Genomic DNA, 27,442 nt, shown 5'->3' on the forward strand with positions numbered 1-27,442 from the left:
CAAATAAGTTTAAATTGGCGTCAAATTTGTTATCACACATTATTTTAAACCAAATATAATTTATTTTACCGTAATAATGAAAAGAAATTATAAGTTAAGTTCTATCTATGCAGTTATAGTATTATAAGGTTCGAACATTTAGGGGTCAGACAACCATATCCATCATCCTTACTGTAACAAAAGCTTACTGTGGTGACTAATTCATAACATGATAGTAAACGTGCGTAATATTTTAAATTTAATACAAAATATTGTACGTGTAAATGGTCTTAAATAAGTCAGTGCTTACCGTATATCTTAGGTCTTTTGCAGTTGACTGTCTGTAAGATCTTTGCGTAAAATGCTGTACAGAAACCTAGGTACGTCTGGCCTTCGTGTTTCCGTCATCGGGTTTGGAACGTGGGCTACATTCGGAAACCAAATCAGCGACGATTTGGCGGAAGAATTACTCACGATCGCGTACGAAAACGGAGTAAACTTTTTCGACACAGCAGAGGTTTACGCGGCAGGAAAAGCGGAGATTTTACTTGGAAATATTTTAAAGAAAAAGAAATGGCGGCGATCGTCGTATATTATAAGCACCAAGCTGTTTTGGGGTGGACGAGCTGAAACTGAGCGCGGTTTATCACGTAAGCATATCATTGAAGGGATCAATGGTTCACTGCAAAGGCTGCAAATGAGCTATGTTGATATTGTGTTTGCAAATAAATCTGACCCCACAACGTCTATGGAGGAAATTGTACGCGCGTTTACTCAAGTCATTAATGATGGTAAAGCGATGTATTGGGGAACTTCAAGGTGGAGCTCTGTGGAAATATGTGAAGCATTTTCAGTTGCAAGGCAATATAACTTGATACCGCCTACAGTAGAACAAGCGGAGTATCACTTCTTCCAGAGAGAGATGGTTGAAACACAGATACCATATCTTCACCAACGGCTTGGTATTGGTTCTATATCATGGTCCCCACTTTCATGTGGTGTCATTAGTGGAAAATACACCGATGCCATACCGTGCATGTCAAGAGCTCAACTTAAGGGCTTCTCATGGTTAAAGGAGAAGATTATATCGGAAAGTGGGCGCAGGCAACAAGCAAAACTGATGGAGTTGCAGATCATTGCTGACAGATTTGGATGCAGCTTGTCACAGCTTGCGATCGCTTGGTGTTTAAGATTCGAAGCCAACAATGGCGTCCTCATTGGCGCTACTTCGACCGAACAATTAATGGAAAACTTAAAATCCATTAAAATTATTCCACAAATAACCAACTTAGAAGTTTTAAATGAAATTGACAATATACTAGGGAATTCTCCAAAGTAAATAAATATTCAGAACTTTTATATTATAAACATTACATTTTCTCATTCAATATTATGTTGCTAGCTCGATGCATCTATGTAGTTTCTGTAATAGGCCTACTCATATCTCTAGTTCTTAGTTATATGAACACTTTACACTTACAACTCTCCTTAACCAAAGCTTTTTTTAACAACACTAGGCCTAACTACCTAATGTGGAAGCTTTGATAATTTCTTGTTGAGCAAAATTGTATGACATGCTCAACTTTCATACACTGTGTTACACATATCATACTCATTTTGTAAATCTGTTTTTTACATTTTAATATTCGAATCTGAAAAAACATGCATTAACTTTAAATATAGTTTGAAAATCATTAAATAACAAAAAGTTTAATTAAACAGTGTCCTAAAATAGGTTTTTATATTTTAACCAAGTCAGCGTTATTTTAATCAATAGCTGTTCATTTTTTAGGTCAAGGTTGCAATGAAACAAAGTATATAATGATACGTAGTTGTGCAGCTGCTCTTTTGCGAGCCAATTGTAAAATTGGAGCCCCAAAACCATACCACGGAGTTCTGTCAATCAACAGATCAATTCATCAACAAGAAAAACAGGAGGTACAGTTTCCGTATTTAATCCAGGATCGGGTTTATGAAAAAGTACGAAACCAAAACTTTGCGCCAATTCCGATTGCAAAATGCTCTAAAAAGGAAGATGCACTTAATGCTGTTGAGTTCGAAAAACGCAACAACTTATCATATGATGGAATTCCCTACTCTGAACTTCCAATAGTTTTAATACAGGCGCGGTGGAATAACACACTAATCGAGACTAAGTACCGGAAAGAAGTTTTTTCGTATGTTTCGTGCAACCGAGAGGGATTCAAGAACGCAAAGAAAAAAACTGATCATGCAAGTGAAATGACTGGTAAAGCTGGTGCTCAAAAAGCTCTTATAGCTGGCTGTCATAAGCACGTGAGGGTGGTGTTACGTGGTATAGGACCGGGGAGGAAAGCGGCGATAAAAGGTTTAACTTTGGGCGGAATGAACGTTGTTTCAATCACCGATACCACTCCTATTACAAATAATGGCCTACCCCAAAGACCCAGGAAAATACGGCGACTGTAAAGTGACTATTAACTAGTTTGTTTTAGTAAAGATAAGTTTTCAATTTTATTTATGGAACATGATCATTTGCCAACAGTTTTAATAATTGTCTTTTTCCTCTGAAATAAATGACGAATATCCACACATATTATGTCAAATTGCAACTTTTACCCTTTTTGCATGGTCACTTTTATGCGCGTAAGTACTCGCATATTTACTCGCAAAAACAATGTTAACACGCATAACGTCATAAGCGTGTCATCTGCTGTAGGAGGTTGGTTGTTACTCGCATTATGCGAGTAAAGAAAAGTATGGTGGAAGTACAGTTTCACTTTTAAGAGCCTAATCTTTTTCGGGTATTATTTTTACAGTTTTTAGCTGGTAATAGCCACATAAAGCATCAAAACCTATTTTATAAACTAGATTTAACAATATTGCGCTAAAATAAGCTAACTCAATGTTAATACGCGCATAAACCAATGACCATGCAAAACAATGCGGTAAGCGAGTTATCATATGACCAGTTAATGCGGATCGTTATTCGCATTAACTTTTTACCATGCAAAAAGGGTATTGGTAGTTAACAGTGAGGTCCCTATGTTATAACTCTAATATAAATCTTGTAATACAGAGTTCATAGTTTTGATCTCCTTTTCATTAACTAGACTAGTTACTATAGTCTAATGTCCCACAGCCACAGTGAATTCCAATATTGCAGCAAGCCAGCATTGCATTGGTACCAACAAAATGTTGTTATACACCAATATACATTGGTCAGTGGCCGTAACTTGGCTGATAAGTCTATTTGTGTACAATAGTCCTTGATTGAAAAGATGAGTGAAGAAGACTCCAGTGGATCTCGCCTTTCTTCACTATATTCCAATCAAATAACTAGTTACAGACTGGCACCTCCTTAGGTGATCCACTGATCCCTTTACTGTATTAGTCTGTGAGACTTCCTATTTTGAGCAGTACACCCCAGTAAGCACGCTTGAGCAAACTACATTCTCTTCTTTTCTTCCGTTTTCTTTCAGTTTGCCCGGGAACGCTTTTGCAGTTGATGCAGTTTCTGTACTCCCCACATTGATAGGTGACTTGTTACCTTCCACCAGCAATGGAGTATTTTGATCCTCTGCAACTTTAGTATAAACTACAGTAGCACCGCATGGCTCTGTGGGTTGAAATTTCTGAGGCAAAACGTCAAACTCGAATTGAGGTCTCATACAAGGGACTCCGCTATCTGGCGTAAAAGGTTGAGACCCATAAGACTTGTCCGAGGCCTCGTCTTCGGGCGAAGAAGCAGCAGCGCTGTGGGCGCTTGTAATTCCAGAGTCACTGGAGTCTTGTGCGTCTACGAAACCACCATCGTGCCAGGTTAGAAAATGTTTCTTTTGGCTGTACCCTTTGTGATAGGAAGACCCAATTAGCAAACCAATTTGGAAAGTCTATGTCAACAAAAATACCCACCGCGCTTGACGCCTATAGATGTCGGACGCTATCCCCATTATGTGTGTATGTTTAAAGGTTGTCTAAAATAAATTTGTCAGTCGTACAACGTGTGAGCGGTCACAAGCATACGAAACAGAATACTTGTGTTACTTATAACAACTATCGTTTCCACGCGAGTATAAATAAGTTACATTCCTATTCTGTAACAATTTACCGTTTTCTGTTACCGAGTAGTCGTTACTCCCATCAACAGCAGGTGCACCTGAAAGGGAAATAAAATTTGTCAGTCCAGTAATACAAAGTTATTTCCTGTTTGGCAGCGACCACACGGCGTGTTGGGTGTGTCACGCGATTCATGTGCATGAACTTACATAACTTCCTTTCGTCAGCAAAGGAAATTAAAACTCGCACAAACTGTATTATTTTTCAGTAGCGAAAGCGATCGCATTATAACTTAAAAAATAAAATTTCATTTTCGTTGATGCAGGAAATTAAACTCGCATGTACCACATATAGTAGGTAGGAAAAGATAGGACACCTTTAGCACATAATATCCAAATATCCTGATCGTGTTTTAAACAATTAACAAAGGTCTATAGGAGCCATGAGGATAGTGTTTTATAATTCTTTGAATGCTCCTTTTTTTACTACCAAATGGGACTAGAAAATAGAGTTAAAAGGTGTCCCATCTTCCCCCACCCTACTACTCTATATATTATTTATCAGTAGTGGGAGCGCTCGCATTGTAAAATAAAATGCAACGTCCGGATTCAATGCCTAATGAAGTACCAGTTTTTTACATCTCACAAATTAAAAAAAACGCGAACAGATCCGGTGTCGCGATATATTCGTTCCGATTGATATATTTGTACCGGGCGCTACTGCGCATGTTCAGTAGATAACACACCAACTCCGCTCTAATGACTTTAAACCGAAAAGAAAGTTTTAACGTGTAAACGTCTTGCCTGGAACGTTTTCAATTGGGGTCGTAGTAAATTTGAACCGGGTGGTCATCGTATTTGTTCCGAGCTATTGCGCATGCGAAGTAGCGCCTGGTACGACACCGGTGCCGTATAGCACAGTGGTTAGTGCGCCTACTTCTAAAGGTGATGGGTTCAAGGCTCGTCGCTGCTACTGTTGTCGGCGTTCTTAAGCAAGACACTTAGCGAAACATATCCACAAACTAAGTAGCATTGAGACTTTTGAAATACGTACCTTTTAAGCATATATTTGTGTGAAACATAACTTACCTTTATTAACGTTCCTTTTTAAGTGTAAGCGTGTTTTAACAATTGTTGGTTTGTCGCTATATCCTGTCTTTTCGTTTAAAATATTAAAAATATCGCTACCGTAATCGAAGAAACAAATGAAGTTATTATTATTATAAATATTAGTATACCGTATATGGCAGGGGCTTGTAGAAGAGGTGCTCTATTGTCTGCTGCCGGATTGCAGTTGGTGGTAACGGATGTGACGGGACGTGTACTTGCAACTGTTTCAAAAGAAATTACAAATGAATAAACTCGGTACTGCAATGGTGGTCGTAGGCTAAAGCAGACTGTATGTATGGACAAGATAGTCGTATATTAATTGTTAATGCTCCAGCAAGTGTTGGTCACTAATGCGTTGTCCAAATTGTCAAACCTTATATGCTTAAAAGCCAAATACAATAATCCATTCACGAATTTAGAAACGCTGTACCTCGTGCGCGGGCACGGAGTTTACCAAACAGAACACCCGTGTTATAAAGCACCAAGTAACTATACCCTAGTAACTATTATACAAAGTAACTATTACTCACCATTTAAATTACTTTCATAAACCTCTTTTTCCACTTCACTGCTTAGTTGTTTTATCAAGTCGACACGTGAAAAGGCGCCCTGTAAAACAATCACCTATAAAGTTACATAACTTTACTCGTAAGCGGGCACGAGATGTACAAAATTGAACACCCAAGTTATAACGACTGTGGTTGCCCGCCACCCAATGATAAATAAGTTAAATCTAATATATGGTAGCTTAAAAGGAACACTAGGTGTATAAAACAGAACATTTGTTTTATAAAGACTGTCTTTGCCAGGTGATATTTATTCTTCTATCCATGTATTAAAAGTAGCCCAAAGCCGACCAAATGCTCTTACAATCCGTTTACTCTCACCTCAGTTCTTGGATCAATTTTCTTCGTTTCTTTGAATAGTTTAGCTTGCAATGCGCACTTAGGGAATATGAAGTAAAGAACGAAAGCAACGATGATGGTTCCTACTACCACAGCCGATATGACCAGGACCATGGGTTGAAACTTCGGTTCTTCAAACTCTGTCTCTACATCGGGTTTGGTTGGGCCTTTAAAATAATGAATAACGATTAAGTGCACTAATAGGTAAGGTAAGGTATAGTAGGATGGGAAAAGATGGGACACCTTTTTATCTCGTTTGGTATGTAACTAGGTGAGTTATTGTTTGGGTTGGGAGAAACTGCCGTTCAGTGTTTCGCCCGAAGAGAAATATGACTTCAATGGTAGCAGCGACAAGCCTTGAATCCGTTACCTCTCACGAGGGGCCTCTCTTATCCGTGACCGGACGCTAAAGTAAAGGTATTTTCACCTGCTGTCGACTCGAAGCAGAGTGCCGACTCCTTTCCTTGCATGCGCCACCTCTGTACACAAATATATTCACTCCTTTGTGACGTCATAGTGAAAAATGAAGTGGCGTTCTCGAATTGATGGAATGTACAATTGTCTATAACATCTGCCGATATTTCATATGTTTTCCGCTTGAACAAATTGGCGAGAGTGGAGTTCGTTGGGTTTCGGTTCATGAGTGTTTCTGTGGTTACAAAATAAAACATTGTTTTAAATTATGCTTGTTAATGGTTATTTCTTTCATATCTTTATTTTAAAACGACAGTCGTTATATTTATATAAATATATAAACCGTAGCCCCACGACTCTAAAAAGGCATTGTTGATTATTTAAAATTTGAATATGGGAAGTAGGTGCTTGCGATATTCAATCTTACCCCATACTATATATATATATATAGGGTTTCATTCTATTTTCTTGTTACATTTGGTGGTAAACAAAGAAAATTAAAAAAATTAAAACCGTATCATAACGACTCCAATAGACGGTTATTGTTAATTGTTTAAAACACAATCAGAATATTTGGATATTATGTGCTAAAGGCCCATCTTACCCCATGAGTACTATATGTACTTTAACATACCATAATACTGCATTTTTTAAAAAAACTCACCTTTGTCTAAATAAGCAATGCAAGAAGATTTGTAATATATCCAATGATCGTGCTCCAGGTGGTTTATGTATTGTGTTTTACTTATACTTGCGCCCGTTGTTTTGTTTCGAAATACGTAAATATTAAGCGTAACATCATATACAATACATGTGGCGCCAATTGTCTTTAAGAAAAAAGCGGCGTCTGAAGTATTGTCTGAACAGTAAGCTAGGCCATCAGCTGTAAAACATAAAATGGCACGTTTGAGTCCCAGAGGGTGTAGGTTCAAAGCTCGATACTGCCACTGATATGTGTGTCTGCTTGGACAAGATACTTAACAGAAACTCAGTCATGGCCTCTTTTAGGTTGTTCACATTCTGTTTTTTTATAGATAAATAAGCCAGGCAAAGTAAATAGGTTAAGATTTATTCATTTGATTTTCCGCTTTAAATTTAATAAATTTATTTATTTATTTATTCTGAAATGGCAACACACCTCAGAGTTATAACACGGATTTCATACATTACAAATTATGCAAAAAGTATGAAACCTCACGTTTTTCAGGGCAGCTCTGAGAACCCCAACCAAGGCATTGAACCGAACCGTTTTGTTGTTGAACGATGTAAATTATACCACGGTCTTTCACGCATTCCTTTGGCTCGCACTGCTTTTGTGACATTGGAACGCCACAGCACCCAGGTAAGCATCGCATCGGGCTGCCGCTATTTGGAAAAGATGGAATATTACAACATTACTATGGTATCAGATACAATATTGATGCTATACTAATAGGAATAGCTAAAAGTTTAGATTGGACGATTCCAAGATATGGTCGCATGAACGACGGTCATAAAGCCGACCGACAGCAATAGGGGCGTAACCCATATATTATAATAATAGTAAAGACGAACAGCTTCTGAAAACACAACTTAGTCAAATAACTGAGCAAACTTTTTAGAATCTAGGTTTTAAACAGTCTTGTAACTGCTGAAACTCTGCTTCCCATACACTAATTTTATTTTAGAGTTCGCGTTCGCTCAAGATCTAGCTAAAAATACAGTTTTTTTTTTATAAAATTTTAACTTTAGACGAACGTCTGCATCTGGAAAGCAGTGAAATCTAAATGACCATAAAAACTCGTTAACGACACAGGTTAGAAGGGAAATCTTGGAATCGTTTGATTCAGGTTAGTGAGGACTATATTTAAACAACAATTTTCTCAAAAAAATAAATTCAGTTAAAATTTGTGAAAATTACTTCAGATGTATTTAAATTTAAAACGACTTACTCATCGGACATAACAGCCATCGAAACAATACCCGTGAAATCCAATTGACATGACGAGGTCTGGTCGTCGACAAACGTCCAGCTGTAAGTTCCAACATCGAATTGAATCTTACATCTCTTCAAGCCTTGACAGTAACGTCCAGGCGCTGGTAATAAAAAAAAAAACTTTTTAAGTACAATTGTTTTGCATTTTGTTTTGTGATCTCAAACTTTCAAAACATAAACCTTCGGTGATAGCAGCGTCAAGCCTCGAACCCGTAACCACCAATCTACTAGCAAGTGCGCTTAAAATGATATCTTGCAATTATTTGTTTTGTGATCTTTATATGGACTTGTTTCTCGTTTGCTAGAAGCAATAAATTAAAAATCCGAGGTAGCCTATGCTATTTAGTATGTGTCGTTTCCAGCCAGTACGCGAGGATAAAGCAAGTTACAGTTATGGTAATATTTGATATACATACCATGCTTTTGAAACACGCATGTTGAGCATGCATTCTTTCCCACCCCGGTAGTTGAAGTGTTATTGTCACATTTGCCAACAGAATACTTGACTGCCTCTGTGCAACCAGCAGCTAAAACTATCAGAAATATAGTCGGGTGAAAATGCATTTCTAAGATTATCGCTGTAAAACAATGATCAAAGTAAATGGTTAAAAGTGTATAGAAGTAAGTAAATATGCGCCGCGAAAAATAGAATACTGGGGATGTACGCGTGGCTAATGTATATATGAAGACACCCATGTTATAACTCGACAGTGAGCATAAGGTGTATGAACACACCATGTGTGTCTGGTGTATAAGAAGACACCTATGTTATACCTAAAAAGTCAGCATGAAATGCATTATCACACCATGTGTGAAGAAATCATGGCCTTATTTATTATATTGCGATTTGATTCTTCTACGTCAAAATATATTAATTTTGGGATACTGTGGTTAAATATCACATCCTCTGTAAACAGTGCATAATCGACCCTAAAATGAGGAAACCGCCTTTACCACCACCATGGACACAAAAATTAATAACCGCTTTATATCACCGAGGAAAGGATATTTTGCTGTCTCTGCAGCAATTGTATTAATTTTTAAGCGGTTCCATGCCGAGACAGTTGTTATACAGAGCATTTCGATTCTTGAAGCCATTTACAATAGGGTGGGGTAAGTTGGGACACGTTTTTATCCCATTTTCTCGTCTCGTTTGGTAGTAAACAAAGAACTTTCAAAGAATTCTGAAACCGTATCCTCACGACTCACATATAGACTATTGTTAAATAATTAAAACATGTTAAGAATATTTGGATATAATGTGCTAAGGTGTTCCGTCTTCCTATGCCCTACGAAATGAAAACGTTAATAAATGAAAACGAACACATAAATATTATGTGCTAAAGGTGCCCGTCTTCCCCCACCCTACTATATTGGTTGCGCTCGCAATACACACCTGGAACTCCATTGCTACATGCCTGTAGCTATGCACTTTGTTATATGCGAAATAAGTTTTCTGCTGTACGCGATATAACTTCGCTATACGCAACCTGGAAAACAGACGTCTTCGCGTACGTATGCTGTATAGTGTATACCAATGCGCTAGGCAAACATTCTATTATATATACACAATGTTGAAAGGGCGACTGATTGATGAATATTTCTCATATCTTATCGCATGTTGTATTCATAGTAACTTATCCATACAATACGCCCTCTGCTTCCAACAGGTGGGCGTATACATTCAAACTCTCAAGTTCATAGCGAGACCGAAACATTATCTGCACCGTATGTGTTATTTGCACCCTCTCGATATTGTAAGTTATTTAGAATGTTAAGTTAAAAACTTCGAATATTAAGAACAAAACTAGACACCGATATTATACACATCAACTAAAATGGCGATAATTTATTGCAGCCTATTGGTGTTGTACGTTGATATGTCAAAGTTAGGTCAAATTTACTTTTTAATGCCTCAACTTTTAGTTAAATGTTCCGCAATATAAATGGGATTTAAGTAGTTCGGTTATTAAGTAGTAATTAACCTAACAACGAAAAATCATAAAGTAAAGGTAAAGCGACAGTCATTGCAACACAATATTTTGTTTATCTCTTTAAATACGGTAACGAATGTCAGATAAATTAAAACAACGAAGAAAAGGTAGGCAAGACGACAGTCGATATAACGCGTTAAAATTGAACATATCAGACAAAAGCCTCGGTCTAACTTTTCTGTTGCATAATCGCTTTATCACATGCTGTAAAAAATTGAACATATCAGACAAAAGCCTCGGTCTAACTTTTCTGTCGCATAATAGCTTTATCACATGCTGTAACTGGTTAAGTTATAGGGTAACTTAAAAAAATCACTTCTAAAAACGCAATAACATACAATAAAAGACAAGGTTATCAGAGTATACATGTCTCAATATATGGGTCTGAGTACCGGCGAATGACAACAGCTTGTTCGAAGTAGATCTAATACAAAAACGCTGGTCTTTTGAGGTGTCTTAGCTCAGTCAGCTATCTAAGAATCGAAGGACTATCTGTGTATTCAACGCATGCTTGCCTTATATATATACACACTACTAGCGTTTTTTTGTCGCCGTTGAAAAAACACCCACGGTGTTATGAAGCTGCATCGACCTTATAACGCAGAGGAAATTAGTGTGAAAGGGGTAATTAATCAAATGAGTACTCTGGTGTACGATAACAGGGCTTACATGCTGCTAGCTTGCAGTTAACCTGCAAGGGTCACTAACACGACGCTTAAATTACCAACGGTGCACGCGTCTTCAATCATAGGCGTTTCCTGTTATATGTCAGATACCGGTGGATTTAAAACGTGAACATGAACACGCTGACATTTTCCGCTAACACAATTGTTCGGCGTGGTAGAGAGCGGGTAATAGCAGTTGTCTTTGAACCAGAGAATACGGTTTCCAGTGTGGTGCTTATGGGTTGTAAAAAATGACAATCTTACATAAAATAAAATATAGTAGGGTGGGGGGAGATGGAACACCTTTAGCATTTAATAACCAAATATACAGTTTTATGTTTTGATTTTTTTTGAATTTTCTTTGAATTTTCTTTGTTTACTGCTGTATGCGACGAGAAAATAGAATGAAAAGTTGTCCCATCTTCCCCCACGCTACTATATAATCACCCACTTAGTTACATACATGGCATAAATCCAAGCACAATGTGTATGAAACAGTACACCGTGTTATAATGACTGTCATTGCTCCTTTATGCGAGGATAAATAAGTTACATATACGTGGTAGCTGGTAAGCGGACACGATGTGTATGAAACATAACACCCGCGTTATAACGACCGCAGTTGCCCTGTCAGTATAAATAAGTTACGTTCAATCAATACCTTTCACTTAACGCATAGTTAGATATGATTACTTAGGTCTAGCGCATAGTAACGTGGTTATAATACACCAGCATGCTCATTGTTACATTTTATATATAGTAGGGTGGCGGAAGACGGGACACCTTTAGCACATAATATTCAAATATCCTAATCGTGTCTTAAACAATTAACAACGGTCTATGCGAGTCGTGAGGATACGATTTTGTATTTCTTTGAATGTTGTTTGTTTACTAGCAAATGAGACAAGAAAATAGAATGAATAGGTCTCCCATCTTCCCCCACCCCACTATACTTTATAGTTTATTAGAAATGAGAAACATTAAGTTAATGACTGATTTACACATATACGAAGTTACATTACGTATCCGTATAAAATTACAAATGAGAATCTCAAACCGAATCCCGTCTCTAACTTACTGCGGGTTAAGATGGATACCGTTGGCATATAATATATATTTCCTAATCGTGTTTTAAACAATTAACAACGCTGTTCTAGAATCGCCAGGGTATGGTGATATAATTATCTTCTTAGTTAACTGACAAATAAACAATAAAAGAAAATGAAAACTTAAAACCTAAACCAAGCTATTATTTTTCAATCTTAGGGCTATAACACAAGTTTCGTTGTTTGGCACAAACACGACATTTATAAAACTAATTTGGTTTATCTAACCCAAAACAATGGTGTCTTAAAATATTCAAAACGGCAAAATATTTGTATCTAGTTAATTATACGTTTTGAAAGGCGAAAACAATTCCACGGATAAACGTGAATCATTCAATACGCTATGGATAATTTGCGTCTTGCGTAGTTGCGGTAAAGGAAAACCCATAGCACGTAAAAAAACACACAGTCTACGTGACGAGCCTATACTGGCCTATTGGCGCAACAGCCACGGTTTTTAAATAACGTTCTTTTTCACACTGTTTATCCATATAATATTTTAACGACTGTTGTTTTGCTGTTGATTTCCTTCTCTTCGTTCTTTAATTAACATGATCTTCGCTATCGTTCGAAGAGATAAAAAATATGTTATGTAATCAGGGTATAATGGTAGAAACGGTTTGAAGAATTCTATGTTTTGAAACAAATGAAGCCGTGTTACACCGCCTATGTATAAACGTAGTCAATATGATGTTTTAAATTACAGACGGTGCATGGCACGGAGCGTGAAAAGTAACCGAAACAAAATTACCTATGACGCCAACGTTTTGTTTTATTTCTTTGTCGTATGGGGAAGTGAAGACAACCAACGTAAAGAACTGGAGATGGCAAACAAGTTTCCCACCACGTTCAAAATACGTTTCTATCTCCTGGACATTTCTAGTTGGAGATTTAACTCTAAGGTTGGGGTAAGATGGTTTAAGTTTCTGCTATATCCCCCATTTAGTAGAAAACAAAGAACATTTACTGGCGAATTGTAGAATCCTTTTTTACGACTCATAAGAGAAAGTTGTTAATCCCTAATACACGATTAGAAAAAAAGGCTTTAATGTGCTAACTGTATCTCATTTTACCCCCCAAAGTACTGTAAACTTTTTCTTAAGGAAGACAACGGTTTCGTTATGACGGTAGTTTAGTATAAATATTTATCCCGATTTTTTGTGATTTTAAAGTTATAAATATTTTGGTTTTGCGTGGAATTTGTAGATTTGTAATTTGTAATGCTTTTGAATGCCGTGTTCTCCGCGTCTCTGCAGCACAACTTTAAAATTTTGAGTGTAGACAAACATGGTGAAAAAATGTCGCAAATAATGTGTTTTCCAGTTTGCATGATCTGCCCATGCGTATATAGTCGTAAGTATACGTTCATATAATTCTGTAATTTTTTTGTTTATTATCTATCACTTATATGTCGTTGGACGATTCTCATGCATTAAATAAAGTACACCAAGTGCTACTAAATCTACTCCAAACAGTGGTAAATAGACACATATTTCGCCAAAAGCGAAACGCCGACTGTCTCAGTTTATCATTAATATGGACGAATGATTATAATAAAGCGGGGGAAGATGGAACACCTTTTCAATTTTTTTTCATCCCATTTAGTAGTAAACAAAGGAAATTTAAAGAATTATAAAGTGGTATCCTCACGACTCCTATAGACCGTTGTTAATTGTTTAAAACATGATATTTCGATATTATGTTCTAAAGATGTCCCCCACCCTACTATAACATATACTGTGTATTTGAATAAAATACTTAGAACGGTGTGTAATTGGCAAAGTATCTCTTTCAACCCATTTGAACGCACGAAGAATCAATCTTAATGAAATAACCCTATGGCATACCGAACACACAACAGTTTCTTTCAATGTACCCTCTAATAAAATATGGCTGTCGAAAAATGTTTCATTTCTTAGGACTGTTGTTGCGGTTACGAGACCTGTGCATATCCGCACAATGAACGTAACAATCAATAGCGTTGTGTTGAACCTGATGGGTTCAACTCGATCAAAATATTTTGATCTTCTGCTGCATGCACCTAATTGCACTTTATTTGCATAGTATAACATGGTATATTCATACACCTCATGCTCACTTTCTAGTTATAACATAGATGTATGTTTATACGCCACACACACATGGTGTATCCACAATCTCACTGATTATTTTATCAAGATTATCTCAGTACTTTGTAATTGAATAATGGAAACGAATACAAACTGTGGTCTCTAGATACTGATGTATATTATGCATGCGCCGTGTTATAGGCCCCGCTCCCATAACAAGTACAACTCGCATAGAAGCGATTCCCCAAACTGCATATCGTCGCAAGTAGTAGGCTACTATATGTTTTTATTTTGACACATAGAAATTGGGAAACGGTATATAGTACTGTGGGGGGATGGGACACATTTAGCACATAATGTACAAATATCTTGATTGTGTTTTGAACAGTTAACAACGGTTTATGGAAGTCGTAAGGGTGCGTTGTTATATTTCTTTGAATTTTCTTTGTGTACATCCAAATGGGACGAAAAAATAAAATAAAAAGGCGTCCCATCTTCCCCTACCCTATTCTATAGCAGACAGGGGTAAGATGGTCCATGTTTTTACTGTTTATTATCGTTTTGTTTGGTAGCAAACAAGGATTTATTTACAGAATTTTATAACCGTATCCTGACATGTCAAAACAACATCAAAATAATGTCCCTTACAAGTTGATATTTAATAATAAACATTACCCTACCACCATGTCCATTATTGCGTTTTTGCCTCATTACGTGTGAATTGTTGTTTTTGTAAACCTTCAAAAACCAACATAAAAACTCAGCTTTCGTGGCGCGAAAATGCAGTTTCGTGTAAAGGATAAACAAAGACTAAATATAGGGCACGTTCTTTCAACAGGTCGATTTTGTTTCGAAAATCATTGTTACAGAGTAATACCTTGTTAAACGTCAAAAATGCGCTTATATGTTTTTTCATGCCAGGTAAGCCGTCGAAGAGGAATATTTACATTATGCCTGGTAGCAGAAGTAACATAATGTTAAACCGTTAATTGCACTCTTAACTGCCGAAACGATTGACGTTATAAAGATCATAGCCTCGCAGCCACCACAGCCGGGCGCGTCTGATTTTACTTGCTTGAATGGTTGGCTGGTTGGACACAAACCACTTGATTGTGACAGTCATTTTTTTGAAACTAATTGTGAAATTTGTTTTTTAGAAACTGACTGTGAAAGTTATTTTTTTGGTAAGCTATAAAAATGATTGGGAAACTTAGTCCTGAAAATTAGCTCACTAAAGCTAGACAATTAATAAAACTATAGATCATACACGGCCTACTAGAGCCATACTGCAACAAGTTTATTCACATATAGCAACTATTTAGTCGAATAACCTACGAGTAAGAGCACAAGGTGTCGGCGTAATTCGATCTCTTATATACGCTTAAATACATTACACCGTTGTTGTATGAATGTAACTTATTTATCCTCGCGTGGGGGGGCATCGGCAATCGTTAAAACGTGGGTGTTCTGTTTCATACACCTCTTGCTCGCTTATACGAGTTAGTATACCCATGTAACTTTATTTAACTTTAAGTGCCAACATTTAACATTCTGTCTAACTAAACTGTTAGGCTATCATTAAACTGTAGCTCAGGTAGTATATAGATATTCCACAAAACGTTAAATAGCAACTTGCAACTAATTCAAACAAAATACGTATACTGATTTAGGTACGGCTTGTACTTTTTTACAAAACAAAAAAAAACGAATAACTCGTGCTATTTCCACCATGCCGAGCTTACGCAAAACCCTCACGTACAGCGACACAAAAACAAGTTGACCGTAACGTGAAATACAAATGCATGACTATACAAACGGTCTTAAAAGGAATCGTATACTGCGATTTTACCACCTGTCTTTTAACATGAGAGTAAATGTATAATAAGCCAATGTATGGGTTTGGCCACACACACACACGCACATAAGTCGCATATTTATAATTTTGAACGTTAGACGTCATTTTTTGGCAACGTCATTCGTATGCATTGAGACGTAACATCTATGCATATATAAATATCCGAAGTTGGACGCATAGCAGCCTAAAACTTAATAAATACAGAAAGCAAGTTACTTAAAGTATATGGACACTGACTTTAAAGTGCACTGGTTTATAAACTTTGCTCATTTTAACTTGTGCTGATTACTATACGCCAATACATTGCTTTTACCCTACTATAGGCTACTACCTGTTCAACACAAACGCAAGCGCTGAGCGCGCACAAATTCAAAAGCAAAAATAATCATTGAAAACGTTGTTTCTTTACCTTGCCGCGTGTTGAATCACGCTTGCAGCGTCTTATAATCACATTATCTTGAATGTCAAGGCATCCGGTTACGATGATACAATACAGGTCACGGTATAGCAGAAAGGGGAGAGGCGGGACACCTTTAGCACATAATATTTAAATATAGCCAGATCGTGTTTTAAACAATTAATAACTGTATATGGAAGTCGTGAAGATACGGTTTCATAATTCTTTGTAGTATTGCAACTTTGTGAAGTATTGCAACTTTGTGGGTAATTATTTTATTCTGCATTTGACTGCTATTTAGACAGCAAACTACTGACCACTGAGATGGAACACTACTTTTCTTATAAAAAAACGTACACGCCTACAAACTTATCACCATCGCGCCTCGATCCCGGTATCCTCGGGTTACGACGAGAACTCCCTGTCCAAGCGCCACGTCATCGACGGTGTTGAAACTAAACCAACATTTCAGCTGTCAGGCGTACAGGTTGCTGTCTTTCATATAATTGGAATTCTCGCCAACGTGTTGTTAAATGGGGAAGTGATTTGTTTACAAGGGGGGAAACAGCCATGTAGAAACATATACACCGCGGCAATGCAGTGCTATGTTCTACATTGTGTACTACCTTACACACCTAGTATTGTGGTACACTAACAGTAAAATTACAAACGTAGCCTATATTATACAATGCTGTGTAAGTTGTAGTTAATTATTTATGTCAGTCCGGATTACTACAAAAGGCAAACAGGCAATTGGTTCAAGGCAGTTATGGTCATTACTTGGTTTCCCAAATTGCCAACCAAATAGAAAAACCCGTAAGCGTGCTCGAGGACACCCGTGCTATAATTTCTAAAGTTTCCTCAGCAAACAAGGAACATTTGTTTATTTAAAATATATGGTAGGGGAAGACGGGACGCCTTCAGCACAAATATCTAAATATTTTGATCGTGTTTTAAAGAACTAACAACGGTCTATGGAAGTCGTGAGGATACGGTTTATAACTCTTTAAGTCTTCTTTGTTTACTACCAAATGGGACGAGAAATAGAATAAAAACGTGTTCCATCTTTCTCTACTCGAATTTATAACTTCCAAAGTTTCCCCAGCACACGAGGATAAACAAGTGACATTTATTCATTTAAGTCACCAGGAACACTTCATCACATGGAATGGTCATTGATTAAGCGGACTTTGGTCAAAGTTTATTTTACCGATACTTGTTTCATTAGTGAGGCACACAATATTTAAAACCTGTAGTACGCCTATAGCTAATCTCAACTTGTTGTTAAACTTAACAAAAATCGTTCGTGCGTTTATTACGCTAGCAATGTGTGTTGAAAGGTACGCTTATTTTGGCAAAATACACAAGTCGCTTTACATCAAAAACATAGTTGAAATGTTACACTTGTTCACAATGCATACTCACATTTCCTGGGGATATCTTTCTAAACTGCTATAGTACCAACAACACAGCAGTGAGAGCATGCATATAGTTACGCATGCTTACGTTGCAATTCATAGCCATAACACCTACGAATTAACATCTAAAGGGGCACGTTACGTGCGTGCAAACAGTAAGACAAAATGATATAGTAGGGTGGGAGAAGAAGGGACACCTTTAGCACATAATATCCAAATATCCTGATCGTGTTTTAAACAATTAACAACGGTCTACAAGAGTCATGAGGACATAGGTTTATAAATCTTTGAACGTTTCTTGTTTACTATTAAATGGGATAAGAAAATAGAGTCAAAAGGTGTCCCATCTTCCCCCACCCCACTGTATAATATGCACGATACCAATCAGCGTTATAGAACTTTCGATTGATCAAAACCTCTTACCTTATCTTCAATACATGTCAGAAAGCTAACTTTAGCTATTACATCTGGCAAAGCCTAAATAACTGGTAAAACATACAGAAAATTGGTTGAAATATATTTGCGTTGTTATTTTACAACTACACAAACTACTTTCTGCATAAAAACTCTCCTGAGTCTACACCACACAGCAATATATCACTGACAATTTCTCTATCATAGCTACGTGCCAATTGACCCTTCAGTGTCATGTGTTATTACAGGATTGGTTAACCGCTCGCCACTGCCACTTAACTTATTCAACCATACTTCTATCTCCCTAGTTTGTCAAGAGCCCGTTCCTCGTGCGGCTGGTGGACTTGCACCGTTCATTGCCTCTGCAAACCTCCATGCAAGAAGAACTCATGAATTCAACCATTGCTGTGACCGGTTTGGAAGTAAACAGCAACGCTGCTGAGGCTATATTTGATCGAAGTACGTTTTTGTTCAGCGATACGAATTTACTATTGTTAAACTTGTCCTGGATCGCTGCACGATCTCAATTATAAATGTATGAAAAAACTTGCTTTCATCCGCGTGGCCGGAAAATGACAGTGGTTATAACACGGGTGTTCCTACATCTCGTGCCCGCTTTCCAGTTACCAAGTATTTACTTTGTGGGTGATTATATATAACAGAATACCAAACGACTGGCCTGAAACCAGTAGTCCGTTTATGTCGGCTTTGAATTACCAGAATATCGCGTGAGCGTGCTAAATTCGTATATATGGTTAACGAAATCAGACTTGCTTGAAAAAAGATACGCAAGCTTTCTATATCATACATACTGCTTTGATTTTACTATCAACAAAATCAATTCCCTGCCACGTAAATAACACGCATGTTTTGATCAAGCTGTTTTCGAAGTTGTCAAATACATATAAGGCCACAACGTGATCCAGATTGCAACTGAATATTGGTTAAAATCACTCCATTAAATCACCAGTCCAACACAGTGGTTGGCTATTGCAAACATTTATCTATAAAGGTTTTGACATCATCCATTTCCTGCAAGGTAACAAGGGTGTGTTAGTTTTCTATCAACACGTTGTATCCCAAATGTGGGTTAGATCACGGTTGTCATATTACCACCAACACACAATATATGTGTAAAACACCCATGTTATAACTCGTCAGTAAAGATGAGGTGTATGAATATACTATGTGTGTCTGGTCAATAAAAACTCCCATGTTATAACTCAACAGTGAGCATGAGGTGTATGGATACACCGTGTGTGTCTGGTGTATAAGAAGACACCCATGTTGTAACTCGACAGCGAGCATGAGTTGTATGAATATACTATGTGTTTCTGGTGTATAAGAAGAAACTTAGTGTATAACTAGAATGTTGTAACTTAAACTGTGTAAGAACATCTATGTTATAGCTTGAAACTGGACAGTGAACATAACATACCTGGCTTGCATACAATGCATAGCATTATATATCCAACAAACCAAACAACATACCTCGTCACATGACTGGTGTCCCATGCCTTGATAAGGTTTAAACTCAGTGGTGAGATTGAGATCCTTTCTTGCATTCTGTAACAGCATGTTGCTCATCTGGCCAAACTGGAATGGTAACATGGGGTCTGATGTGCCATGGGCTTGGAATATTGGGCACTTCTGTGCAGTTAGACTTATTCCCCCTTCACCCTGTGTTGTGTAACATATGGAATAAAATGTACAGAAAAGAGAAAAATAAAGTAGAGCAAATTGAGATATAAAATTATTGTTTAAAGGGATGTAAAATTGATGTACACACTACAATAGAGTGTTGAGGTAATGGGCAAATCTGGCCTAGCCCTAAATCCTAGGTCCTCAAGGACCTCACCCATATAAATACACTACAATAAAAAGAAAGCGACATGCACTTTACTATAATAATGTTAATTATAATATGTTTTAACCATTATAGGCAGAAATCTTGTATTTGTATGGTACAGTATTTATAGAAATATTAAAAATGTCATAAAACATGGCATAACAAAAAACAAGAAGCACATTGAAAATAATTTTTACAACAACTGTAATGCAAAATTTGTTAAAAAAAATATATGATTTTTTTTATGAATTTATGATTTTTTTTACTTTTTTTTTTCTACTTACAGTGGCAAATGCTTTATGCAGTGGTAAGTATGAACTAAGTGCTATCACACCTCCAAGTTGCTGTGGGTGTGTCAAAGCTGTGTATAATGCTAAGGCCCCACCCTGGAATGAGAATATTTTATTTGTATCCTAATCATTACGGTAGAAAAGATTGAAAAATTGTTAAAACGAAAATGCAAGATATTTTCCATAGACAATTATGTTTTGATAGAAATTATGTAACACATACTTTAACATCACCATGGCATGTACAATCAGCTACAGACGTTTGTATACTCAAAAGTCGTAGCGTTAATGTGCCGCGAAGCTACAGGCATTTAGGTTTCTATGGCATGCGAGTCATATATTTTCAAAGGACTTTGTTAATGCTTATGTTCAGTGGCACAGCAAGCAAAAAAATTAGGGGAGGTTTTAATCAAAAAAATTTCAAAAATATTTTTTAAAAATATAGGTTTTAATTAATTTTTTGGGAGTTTAAAAGGAGGAAGGGGGGCCGCGACACCCTAAACCCCCCCTGGCTACGCCACTGCTTACGTTATATGCTTTAAATAAACAAGACTTACCATGGAAAATCCTCCCAACATAATTCTATTGCTTGGTATGTTGTGTTCATCCATTTCTGTCTTGATAATCTCACGAACTAAAAAAAGAAAAATCTGTTAAATATTACTGCAATGTCTCCCAATGGATCATGGCCCATATATTATCTTATATATGATTGATCGACAATATAGGCAGCACATTTTCTGACCACTTGGTTTGGAACACATACGCCAATAAGTATAAGTATCAGCACTGAGATTGAACCCGATACCAATCAGTTACAATGCAAGAGCCTAAACATCTTATCCACACAAGAAACAGCCTTACTGTTACTAAATAAAAACTAGTTTTAATTCAATATCTTGCATTTCAACTTTAAGACAATATTAAATAGCAGCTGCTAATCAAATTTACAAATCATAGGAAATTAGAGCCCTGCTACCAACGGGAGTGGAACATGTTCAGATTAATGAAGTAACATGACCTTACTTTTAGCAGCGGATGCTTCAATTCCTTTCTTATCTTCCACCGTATTCGGTCCCAAGCCTTTCAGGTCATACCTTCAAACATTGGGTCACATTTGTAAGAAATATTATTTACAGTAATTAGTTGTGATTGGTTAAATGAAACCTAATTCATGTAGACGAGACCAAAATAGTAAATACCATTTTCTACAAGGGTGTGATCCTATAGCAAGGCACCCCGGGGCCAGAACTGACACATTTTCCAGGTTTAAATGTTGACAATGTAATTTATTTACTACTACGGAGTATTAAAAATGGGACTTAAGCTAGAATTGTCCATTACCCCTTAATTTTTATATTAGCATTATAATATAATAATTGGGGTAATGGGACAATTCTGGCCTAAATCTTAGGACCCATGGCAAGCCATGCTGCGGGACCCACAATGTTACTTACCATGCTGGCATTACAAATCCTCCATTCATTGTGACAGAGATCGATGGCCTGTATATAAACATAAGGTTATAAACACATGATGCAAAGGCACCAAACCTGGGGTGGCAAGGTGGGCAAGTCCACCCTCAAATTTCCTGCACTGCATTAATCAGTAAACATTACAACCAATGAGTTAAATTTGTTTCACAGGAATGCATATCTAACTATCCTGCCTCCCCTGCATTTAAAAAAGTTTGGCGCCTATGACATAATGTAAAAATATTCAATAAAACTGTTCTTTATAATGACTATGTCTGTATCTAGTACTTTATCAGTTCAATAAATACATTAAGAATACATTATGTAGATTACAATGTGTTTTATAAATTATAAATTAGCTATGACATTTATAAGTGTCGGTTTGTACAGGTTTAAAATGGGAATGAGTGGGCTAAATAAAATTACAATTACAATGTGTTTTATGAATTATAAACTAGCCATGATGTGTACTAAATTATAAGTGCAGGTTTATACAGGTTTAATATGAAAAGGATTATAAAAAGCATGCGACCAATTTTTATATACAATTTTTATTCAAGAAATTAAACTTATGTTATATTAGAAGTTATATAAAAACTATGTTGTGTCAATAGAGACATATTTATTAACCACAAATAATGGTGGTTGTGCCAATTTACTAATCATTGCAGCCAAGTCACAACTATTAATCTAAACACCTTATCTTATATTATGTTTGGACTATTTAGTTATATATATTATATTACTTTATAAAGTTCTAGTTATTTTAAATAACCAACATACGCGTTAGGGAAGATATATCGTACGTGATTCTTCCTTAATTCATCAAATCCATGGTACCAACCAGCCCTATGGAAGTATGTATATATAAATTATATATAAAACATAATGAAACAGTAGATACAGGTATGTATATAAAACAGTAGTTAATGCAGTTTAATGTTATATAGGGGAGTCCCTAAGCATGGGGATAGGCCTTGTAATGTATGTTAAGGAAGTCATTTTTAAACGTTTGTTTGTACAAAAAAATGCAAAATAATGCAAAGCTCTTGAACATGAAGATAAACAACGTCAAGATTGAAATTTTATAAAAAGAATAATTTTGGTTTTCTATTAGCACTTAAATGTATTACAGACGCTGGAATAAATTATCAATATGTTCAACCATACCCAGTGTCTCCTAGTCCATGTAGAAATATAACCTGTGTGGGATAAACATAATATAACAATCAATAAATGTTGCAATGAAATAATAATAATATTTACATTGTTGTAAAATTATGATTACTGGAGGTATTGCGACATATATAGTAGGGTGGGGGAAGATGGGACACCCTTTCATTCTATTTTCTTGTACAATTTGGTAGTAAACAAAGAACATTCAAATAATTACAAAATCGCATCCTCATGACTCCCATAGACCGTTGTTAATTGTTTAAAACACTTTTGGGATATTTGGATATTATGTGCTAAAAGTGTTTCTTCTTACCCCACCCTACTATATACAAATTGTTTCTAGTAAAAACATAATCAACCACTGACTGTAGATTACTTATCTGTACAACTACATCTACATTCAACGTACAAATATCAAGGCTCAAAGAAAAGATGTGTTAAATAAAATATATATACCCATTTGACTACATCTACCACACATAAGTATTTTGTAAGCCATAACGCATACAATGCAATGATCATATCATCCATATGTTATAACCCTTAAAGTTACAATGCACTAAAAAGGGAACAAACCACAGTTCAAAAAAACTGCAATAATCATGCTATTGTTTCTATATCATTGGTCGTTGAAGAACGAGCGCCCAATGTTTAAATATTAATGTTTATGCATTATATATTCCATACACAGCAGTATGATCAACTCACTGAGGCAGTAGCTGGTACTCTTGAATTATGAAGAAAGAATTGTGGTGAAACCGACATTTTCGTATCCAGGCCCCCAGCTTCGTGTGTTATACTGCGTTTAAATTATAATTACCAATTATTGTTGGTTGTCATGGCCCATTTTAAAATAATAATACACATAAGTAAACCATATCAATACCAGGGGTGACTTTTGTGTTTGAAACAGGCGTGACTTAATGACTTTACTCAAGTTTACAAGAACATAAAACACAACGCAAGATTCATAACTAGTTAATATTCACTGTAAAATTTTTACAACAACCATGAATTTAATTCATAGTTTCAGTCTCTGGCCTGTTAATGCTGGACTTTAAAAATTTATTGTAACTGTAAGTGTTGTGTTGTGTTATTATACCAATACGTAATGGGTTGAAGGCTTGTTGCTGCTACCATTGTGGGTGTATGTGTTCTTGGGCTTTACACGCCCAAAAAATAGACGCACAACAGGAATAATTCCTGCCACATACTCACATGTAGAAGTGATAGAAATATGCCAACAGTGCAGCGAACAAACAAGTGAACAAAACTATTTTGGCCACAGTTTGAGGTTGAAACTTCACAATGATTAAAATGCAAAATATACCAGCAAAAATGACATGAAAATCTAAAAAGGATATTTAGAGTGTTTAAATGTAGCAACATAATATAGTTGTTCATTTTTGCAATGATAATTTTACTTATTTAGCATATATGCATTCATAGGCACCAATCCTTTTATGCCAGAGGACACAAGGATAGTTCGATACACATTTCTATCTACTTTAACCTATTGGTTCTGATGTTTACTGATTAATGCAGTGCAGGAAACTTTAGGGTAGGCCTGTCCACCCTGCCACCCCAGGTTTGGCGCCTATATTTGAAAAATGTAATGCACTTTCCTTGAATAAAATAGCAACGATAGGCCTATATTATGCATAAACAAATTATGGAAAAAATCATTATTTGAGAAACCTCATGTACCACATATACGATGTGATAGCAGATAAAGAAAACCAAGTTATCATGTAAGATAAATGTTCATCTCTCAAACTGACACGGGTTTGGCCTCCTATGGGACCACCAGGTACTGAGGATTCAAACACAGCATCTAGTAATATGGGTTCAGCCCCAGTTAAGGAACCCATTTGATCAAGGTCTTTATAAAACCAGTGGTTACGAACGGGGTTGTTTTTTGGAGACAAAGGTGGTCGTTTTTCATTATGTCGAAGCAAGCCAACTATTTCGATTTCCTCCTCTATTTGCCCTGACATTCTTGCCTTTGGATTTTTTTGCTCCTTTGGTACAAATCCTCTGTTAACTAAGATTGTTATATCATGGTCTGTAACATGGAATGGTGTGATTACCAACACACCCATGTTCTTGTTCTGTATAGACATCATGGACCCCGCATCAATTGGTTTATTTTTTGACCTGTCAATCAAAGATCTTGGCTCAATGTATAATTCCTTTGAGTGATCGAATGTACCACGGACAATTAACGGACGATATTCCAAATTCTGAAGCTCGCTTAAGTCAGTGGGAAACAGAATGGGCTCTGCTGTGGTTTTTTGTTCCAGTTCTTTAATTAAATTACTTTTCCAAGCCTTTCTTCTCCATTGCCAAACCCCCAACCCAAAGGCACTAGCAGGGAATGCGAGCATTAGCCACTTTCCTGTTGGATCTTGGGTTCTATTTTTAGAATATTGTCGTGGATTTATTGACTGAAGATTTTTAGCCGAGTTGGAAAACGAACCCTTTGTTGTTGTGGAAGCTTTGTTGGCAAAAACAAGCATGGCATATATTTTCTGTCTAAACATTTTTACTTTAAATTTATTTACACAATAGTTGTTAGCATTCCTGTAACATAATAAGCATGTCATAGACATTGGCACATAGCAGCAAAAAAAAACTTGACATGACATTCAATTAATTTTACCCAAAGCCAATTAAATTTACCACAGATCGACTTTATACAATTTGATAAAAATAATAATTTTAAAATGGTTTGATTTTGACTATTTCTTAGCACTATGTAGATGCAACGCAGCATCTTCAGATACTACAGTTTGTGACAACTTAAGTTGTTCTTTCAACTGTTCTGTATATTTTTCCAGCAAAGGAACTGGCTTTCTATTTTCAAGTTCGATTTTCATTTGTTTTTCCAAAGCTTCTTTTAAAGTTAATCCAACCCAACTTGCCTCTTCTTTATCCATAATATATTTTCCATATTTTTTGAGAATCTCTTCTTGTTTAATAGGATTGTTAGGAAATAGATTGTCTTTATCTGCTAAACAAAGCAACATTTCTCTTTTCAGTTTTGAACCAAACTCCTGTAGAACCGTAGGCGAGGTGTTAAGAATAAAAAAATCAAATCCATAAGCTTCGTCAATCAAGTCAAGAGTCAATCCAGTAACTGTTGTTTTAAACTTTTTATCCAAAATCTCACTGTACAAAGTTCTCGTAAACAGTTGGGGTTTCCACACTTTATAGTATTTTCTTGACATCTTTTTCCCGCGGGCGTATTTAAACCCCCAAACTATCCCCTCCCCACCCCATAACCCTTCTCGTGATTCAGGAGGGTACCTTACTTGCAAAGGTATATTCGCAACTCTTTGAGGTTCGCCGTTTTTACTTTTTACCCATAGTCCTGAAGCCTGTGGCCTTTTAGTTCCTGTTTCAATCTTCTGATACAACATTGGCTTTGGTTCTTCATAATCTTCCCGCCATTTTTCCGGTAACTTTGAATAAATTGGGTATTTCACAGCAGGGTCAAACAAATATGAGTTTCTTGGCAGCTTATGAGTCCAACTAGATCTCCCAGGCTTGTACCCAGGCAATGGTATTTTATGCAACGGCAGAGGAATTCTTGGCATGCTGAAATGCAAGAATCCTAAACCAGAAATCTACAAAGTACAGATACTAATTTAATGAGCGTACTATCTACTATGGCGTTAGTAAAGAATCGGGCACTAGTGAAGAATCCTCGGGAACATAGCAGAATAGGCTGGTGGAAAGTTTAGTAGTTAGGACTTTAGGAGAAAGCGCGGCCGGTTCTAGAGGTTAGTTTTAGTAGTTAGTTAGTGGTCAGCAAATAAGGTGGGGGGAGAATTCTTCACTAGCACCAGTGGTCAGCAAAACACGTATGGGGTTTTCATAAGCACTACTTCTTATATACCGACCACGTCCTAACCAACTAATACGTTTTTACCGGCGCTAATCGCTATCCTATATTGTAGTTGCAAAAGATGCGGAAACCATTGCCGGATTCGGCACAAATATAACACAGGTCATCTATAGAGTATTTAACAGTTTACCAAACTTCTGTCAACTAATATAGTCAGGCACATACACCTTGTATAGACAATACAGTTGGTCTAAAATCGTAAAATATCTTCCACATTTTACCAACATGTTTATAATATTGTAAACAAAGTTATTCGAATACTAAGTAATGTACTGAACAGAAACTTTAAAGACCATTTTCGCTCTTTTCCAGTGATGCGAAACATACCGTGGTTATGATTTTACTTACCGTTTTGCGATGGAAAAATTGTAAATAACGTACTTTTAAATAACAAAGCCCCTCGA

The 27,442-nt window shown here is 36.5% G+C and overlaps 5 protein-coding genes across 5 annotated transcripts; 1 reads left to right on the forward strand and 4 right to left on the reverse strand.

Moving 5' to 3' along the window:
- Positions 1 to 266: 266 nt before the first annotated feature.
- LOC149741206 (voltage-gated potassium channel subunit beta-2-like) lies at positions 267 to 1,771 on the forward strand. Its single transcript, XM_089882405.1, has one exon. It carries the CDS (start codon positions 341 to 343, stop codon positions 1,316 to 1,318), a length of 978 nt encoding a protein of 325 aa, XP_089738531.1. The 5' UTR covers positions 267 to 340; the 3' UTR covers positions 1,319 to 1,771.
- Positions 1,772 to 2,443: 672 nt separating this feature from the next.
- LOC149741207 (uncharacterized) lies at positions 2,444 to 9,019 on the reverse strand. The gene is made up of 10 exons (XM_089882326.1): positions 8,837 to 9,019; positions 8,377 to 8,521; positions 7,644 to 7,810; positions 7,110 to 7,328; positions 6,459 to 6,680; positions 6,014 to 6,198; positions 5,657 to 5,735; positions 5,255 to 5,347; positions 4,070 to 4,117; positions 2,444 to 3,808 (listed from the first exon to the last, which is right to left on the reverse strand). The coding sequence occupies exons 1-10, from the start codon at positions 8,982 to 8,984 to the stop codon at positions 3,366 to 3,368; spliced, it is 1,749 nt and encodes a 582-aa protein (XP_089738452.1). The 5' UTR covers positions 8,985 to 9,019; the 3' UTR covers positions 2,444 to 3,365.
- Positions 9,020 to 19,206: 10,187 nt separating this feature from the next.
- On the reverse strand, positions 19,207 to 24,493 carry LOC149741208 (acyl-protein thioesterase 1-like). The gene is made up of 10 exons (XM_089883825.1): positions 24,347 to 24,493; positions 23,837 to 23,927; positions 23,123 to 23,154; positions 22,736 to 22,801; positions 21,935 to 21,982; positions 21,504 to 21,574; positions 21,035 to 21,111; positions 20,472 to 20,573; positions 19,830 to 20,018; positions 19,207 to 19,370 (listed from the first exon to the last, which is right to left on the reverse strand). The coding sequence occupies exons 2-10, from the start codon at positions 23,891 to 23,893 to the stop codon at positions 19,326 to 19,328; spliced, it is 687 nt and encodes a 228-aa protein (XP_089739951.1). The 5' UTR covers positions 23,894 to 23,927; positions 24,347 to 24,493; the 3' UTR covers positions 19,207 to 19,325.
- Positions 24,479 to 25,776, reverse strand: LOC149741209 (surfeit locus protein 1-like). Its single transcript, XM_089883060.1, has one exon. The coding sequence runs from the start codon at positions 25,774 to 25,776 to the stop codon at positions 24,814 to 24,816; it is 963 nt and encodes a 320-aa protein (XP_089739186.1). The 3' UTR covers positions 24,479 to 24,813.
- LOC149741210 (large ribosomal subunit protein bL28m-like) lies at positions 25,709 to 26,779 on the reverse strand. Its single transcript, XM_089883484.1, has one exon. It carries the CDS (start codon positions 26,725 to 26,727, stop codon positions 25,870 to 25,872), a length of 858 nt encoding a protein of 285 aa, XP_089739610.1. The 5' UTR covers positions 26,728 to 26,779; the 3' UTR covers positions 25,709 to 25,869.
- Between the last annotated feature and the right edge of the window lie 663 nt (positions 26,780 to 27,442).

Source organism: Ciona robusta, chromosome 1 (assembly GCF_009617815.1).
Source record: "Ciona robusta chromosome 1, ASM961781v2".
NCBI lineage: Eukaryota > Metazoa > Chordata > Ascidiacea > Phlebobranchia > Cionidae > Ciona > Ciona robusta.

Excerpts from the sequence above, each read along its gene's own strand:
- LOC149741206 (XM_089882405.1), top strand. The coding sequence starts at position 341 with ATGCTGTACAGAAACCTAGGTACGTCTGGCCTTCGTGTTTCCGTCATC.
- LOC149741207 (XM_089882326.1), bottom strand. The coding sequence starts at position 8,984 with ATGCATTTTCACCCGACTATATTTCTGATAGTTTTAGCTGCTGGTTGC. Across the intron at positions 6,681-7,109 it reads CATTGCTTATTTAGACAAAG|AAACACTCATGAACCGAAAC; the intron begins GTGAGTTTTTTT and ends TTGTAACCACAG. Across the intron at positions 5,348-5,656 it reads TTATGAAAGTAATTTAAATG|TTGCAAGTACACGTCCCGTC; the intron begins GTGAGTAATAGT and ends CTTTTGAAACAG.
- LOC149741208 (XM_089883825.1), bottom strand. The coding sequence starts at position 23,893 with ATGTCGGTTTCACCACAATTCTTTCTTCATAATTCAAGAGTACCAGCT. Across the intron at positions 21,112-21,503 it reads TGAAGCATCCGCTGCTAAAA|TTCGTGAGATTATCAAGACA; the intron begins GTAAGGTCATGT and ends TTCTTTTTTTAG. Across the intron at positions 20,574-21,034 it reads TGTTGGGAGGATTTTCCATG|GGTGGGGCCTTAGCATTATA; the intron begins GTAAGTCTTGTT and ends TTCTCATTCCAG.
- LOC149741209 (XM_089883060.1), bottom strand. The coding sequence starts at position 25,776 with ATGTCATGTCAAGTTTTTTTTTGCTGCTATGTGCCAATGTCTATGACA.
- LOC149741210 (XM_089883484.1), bottom strand. The coding sequence starts at position 26,727 with ATGCCAAGAATTCCTCTGCCGTTGCATAAAATACCATTGCCTGGGTAC.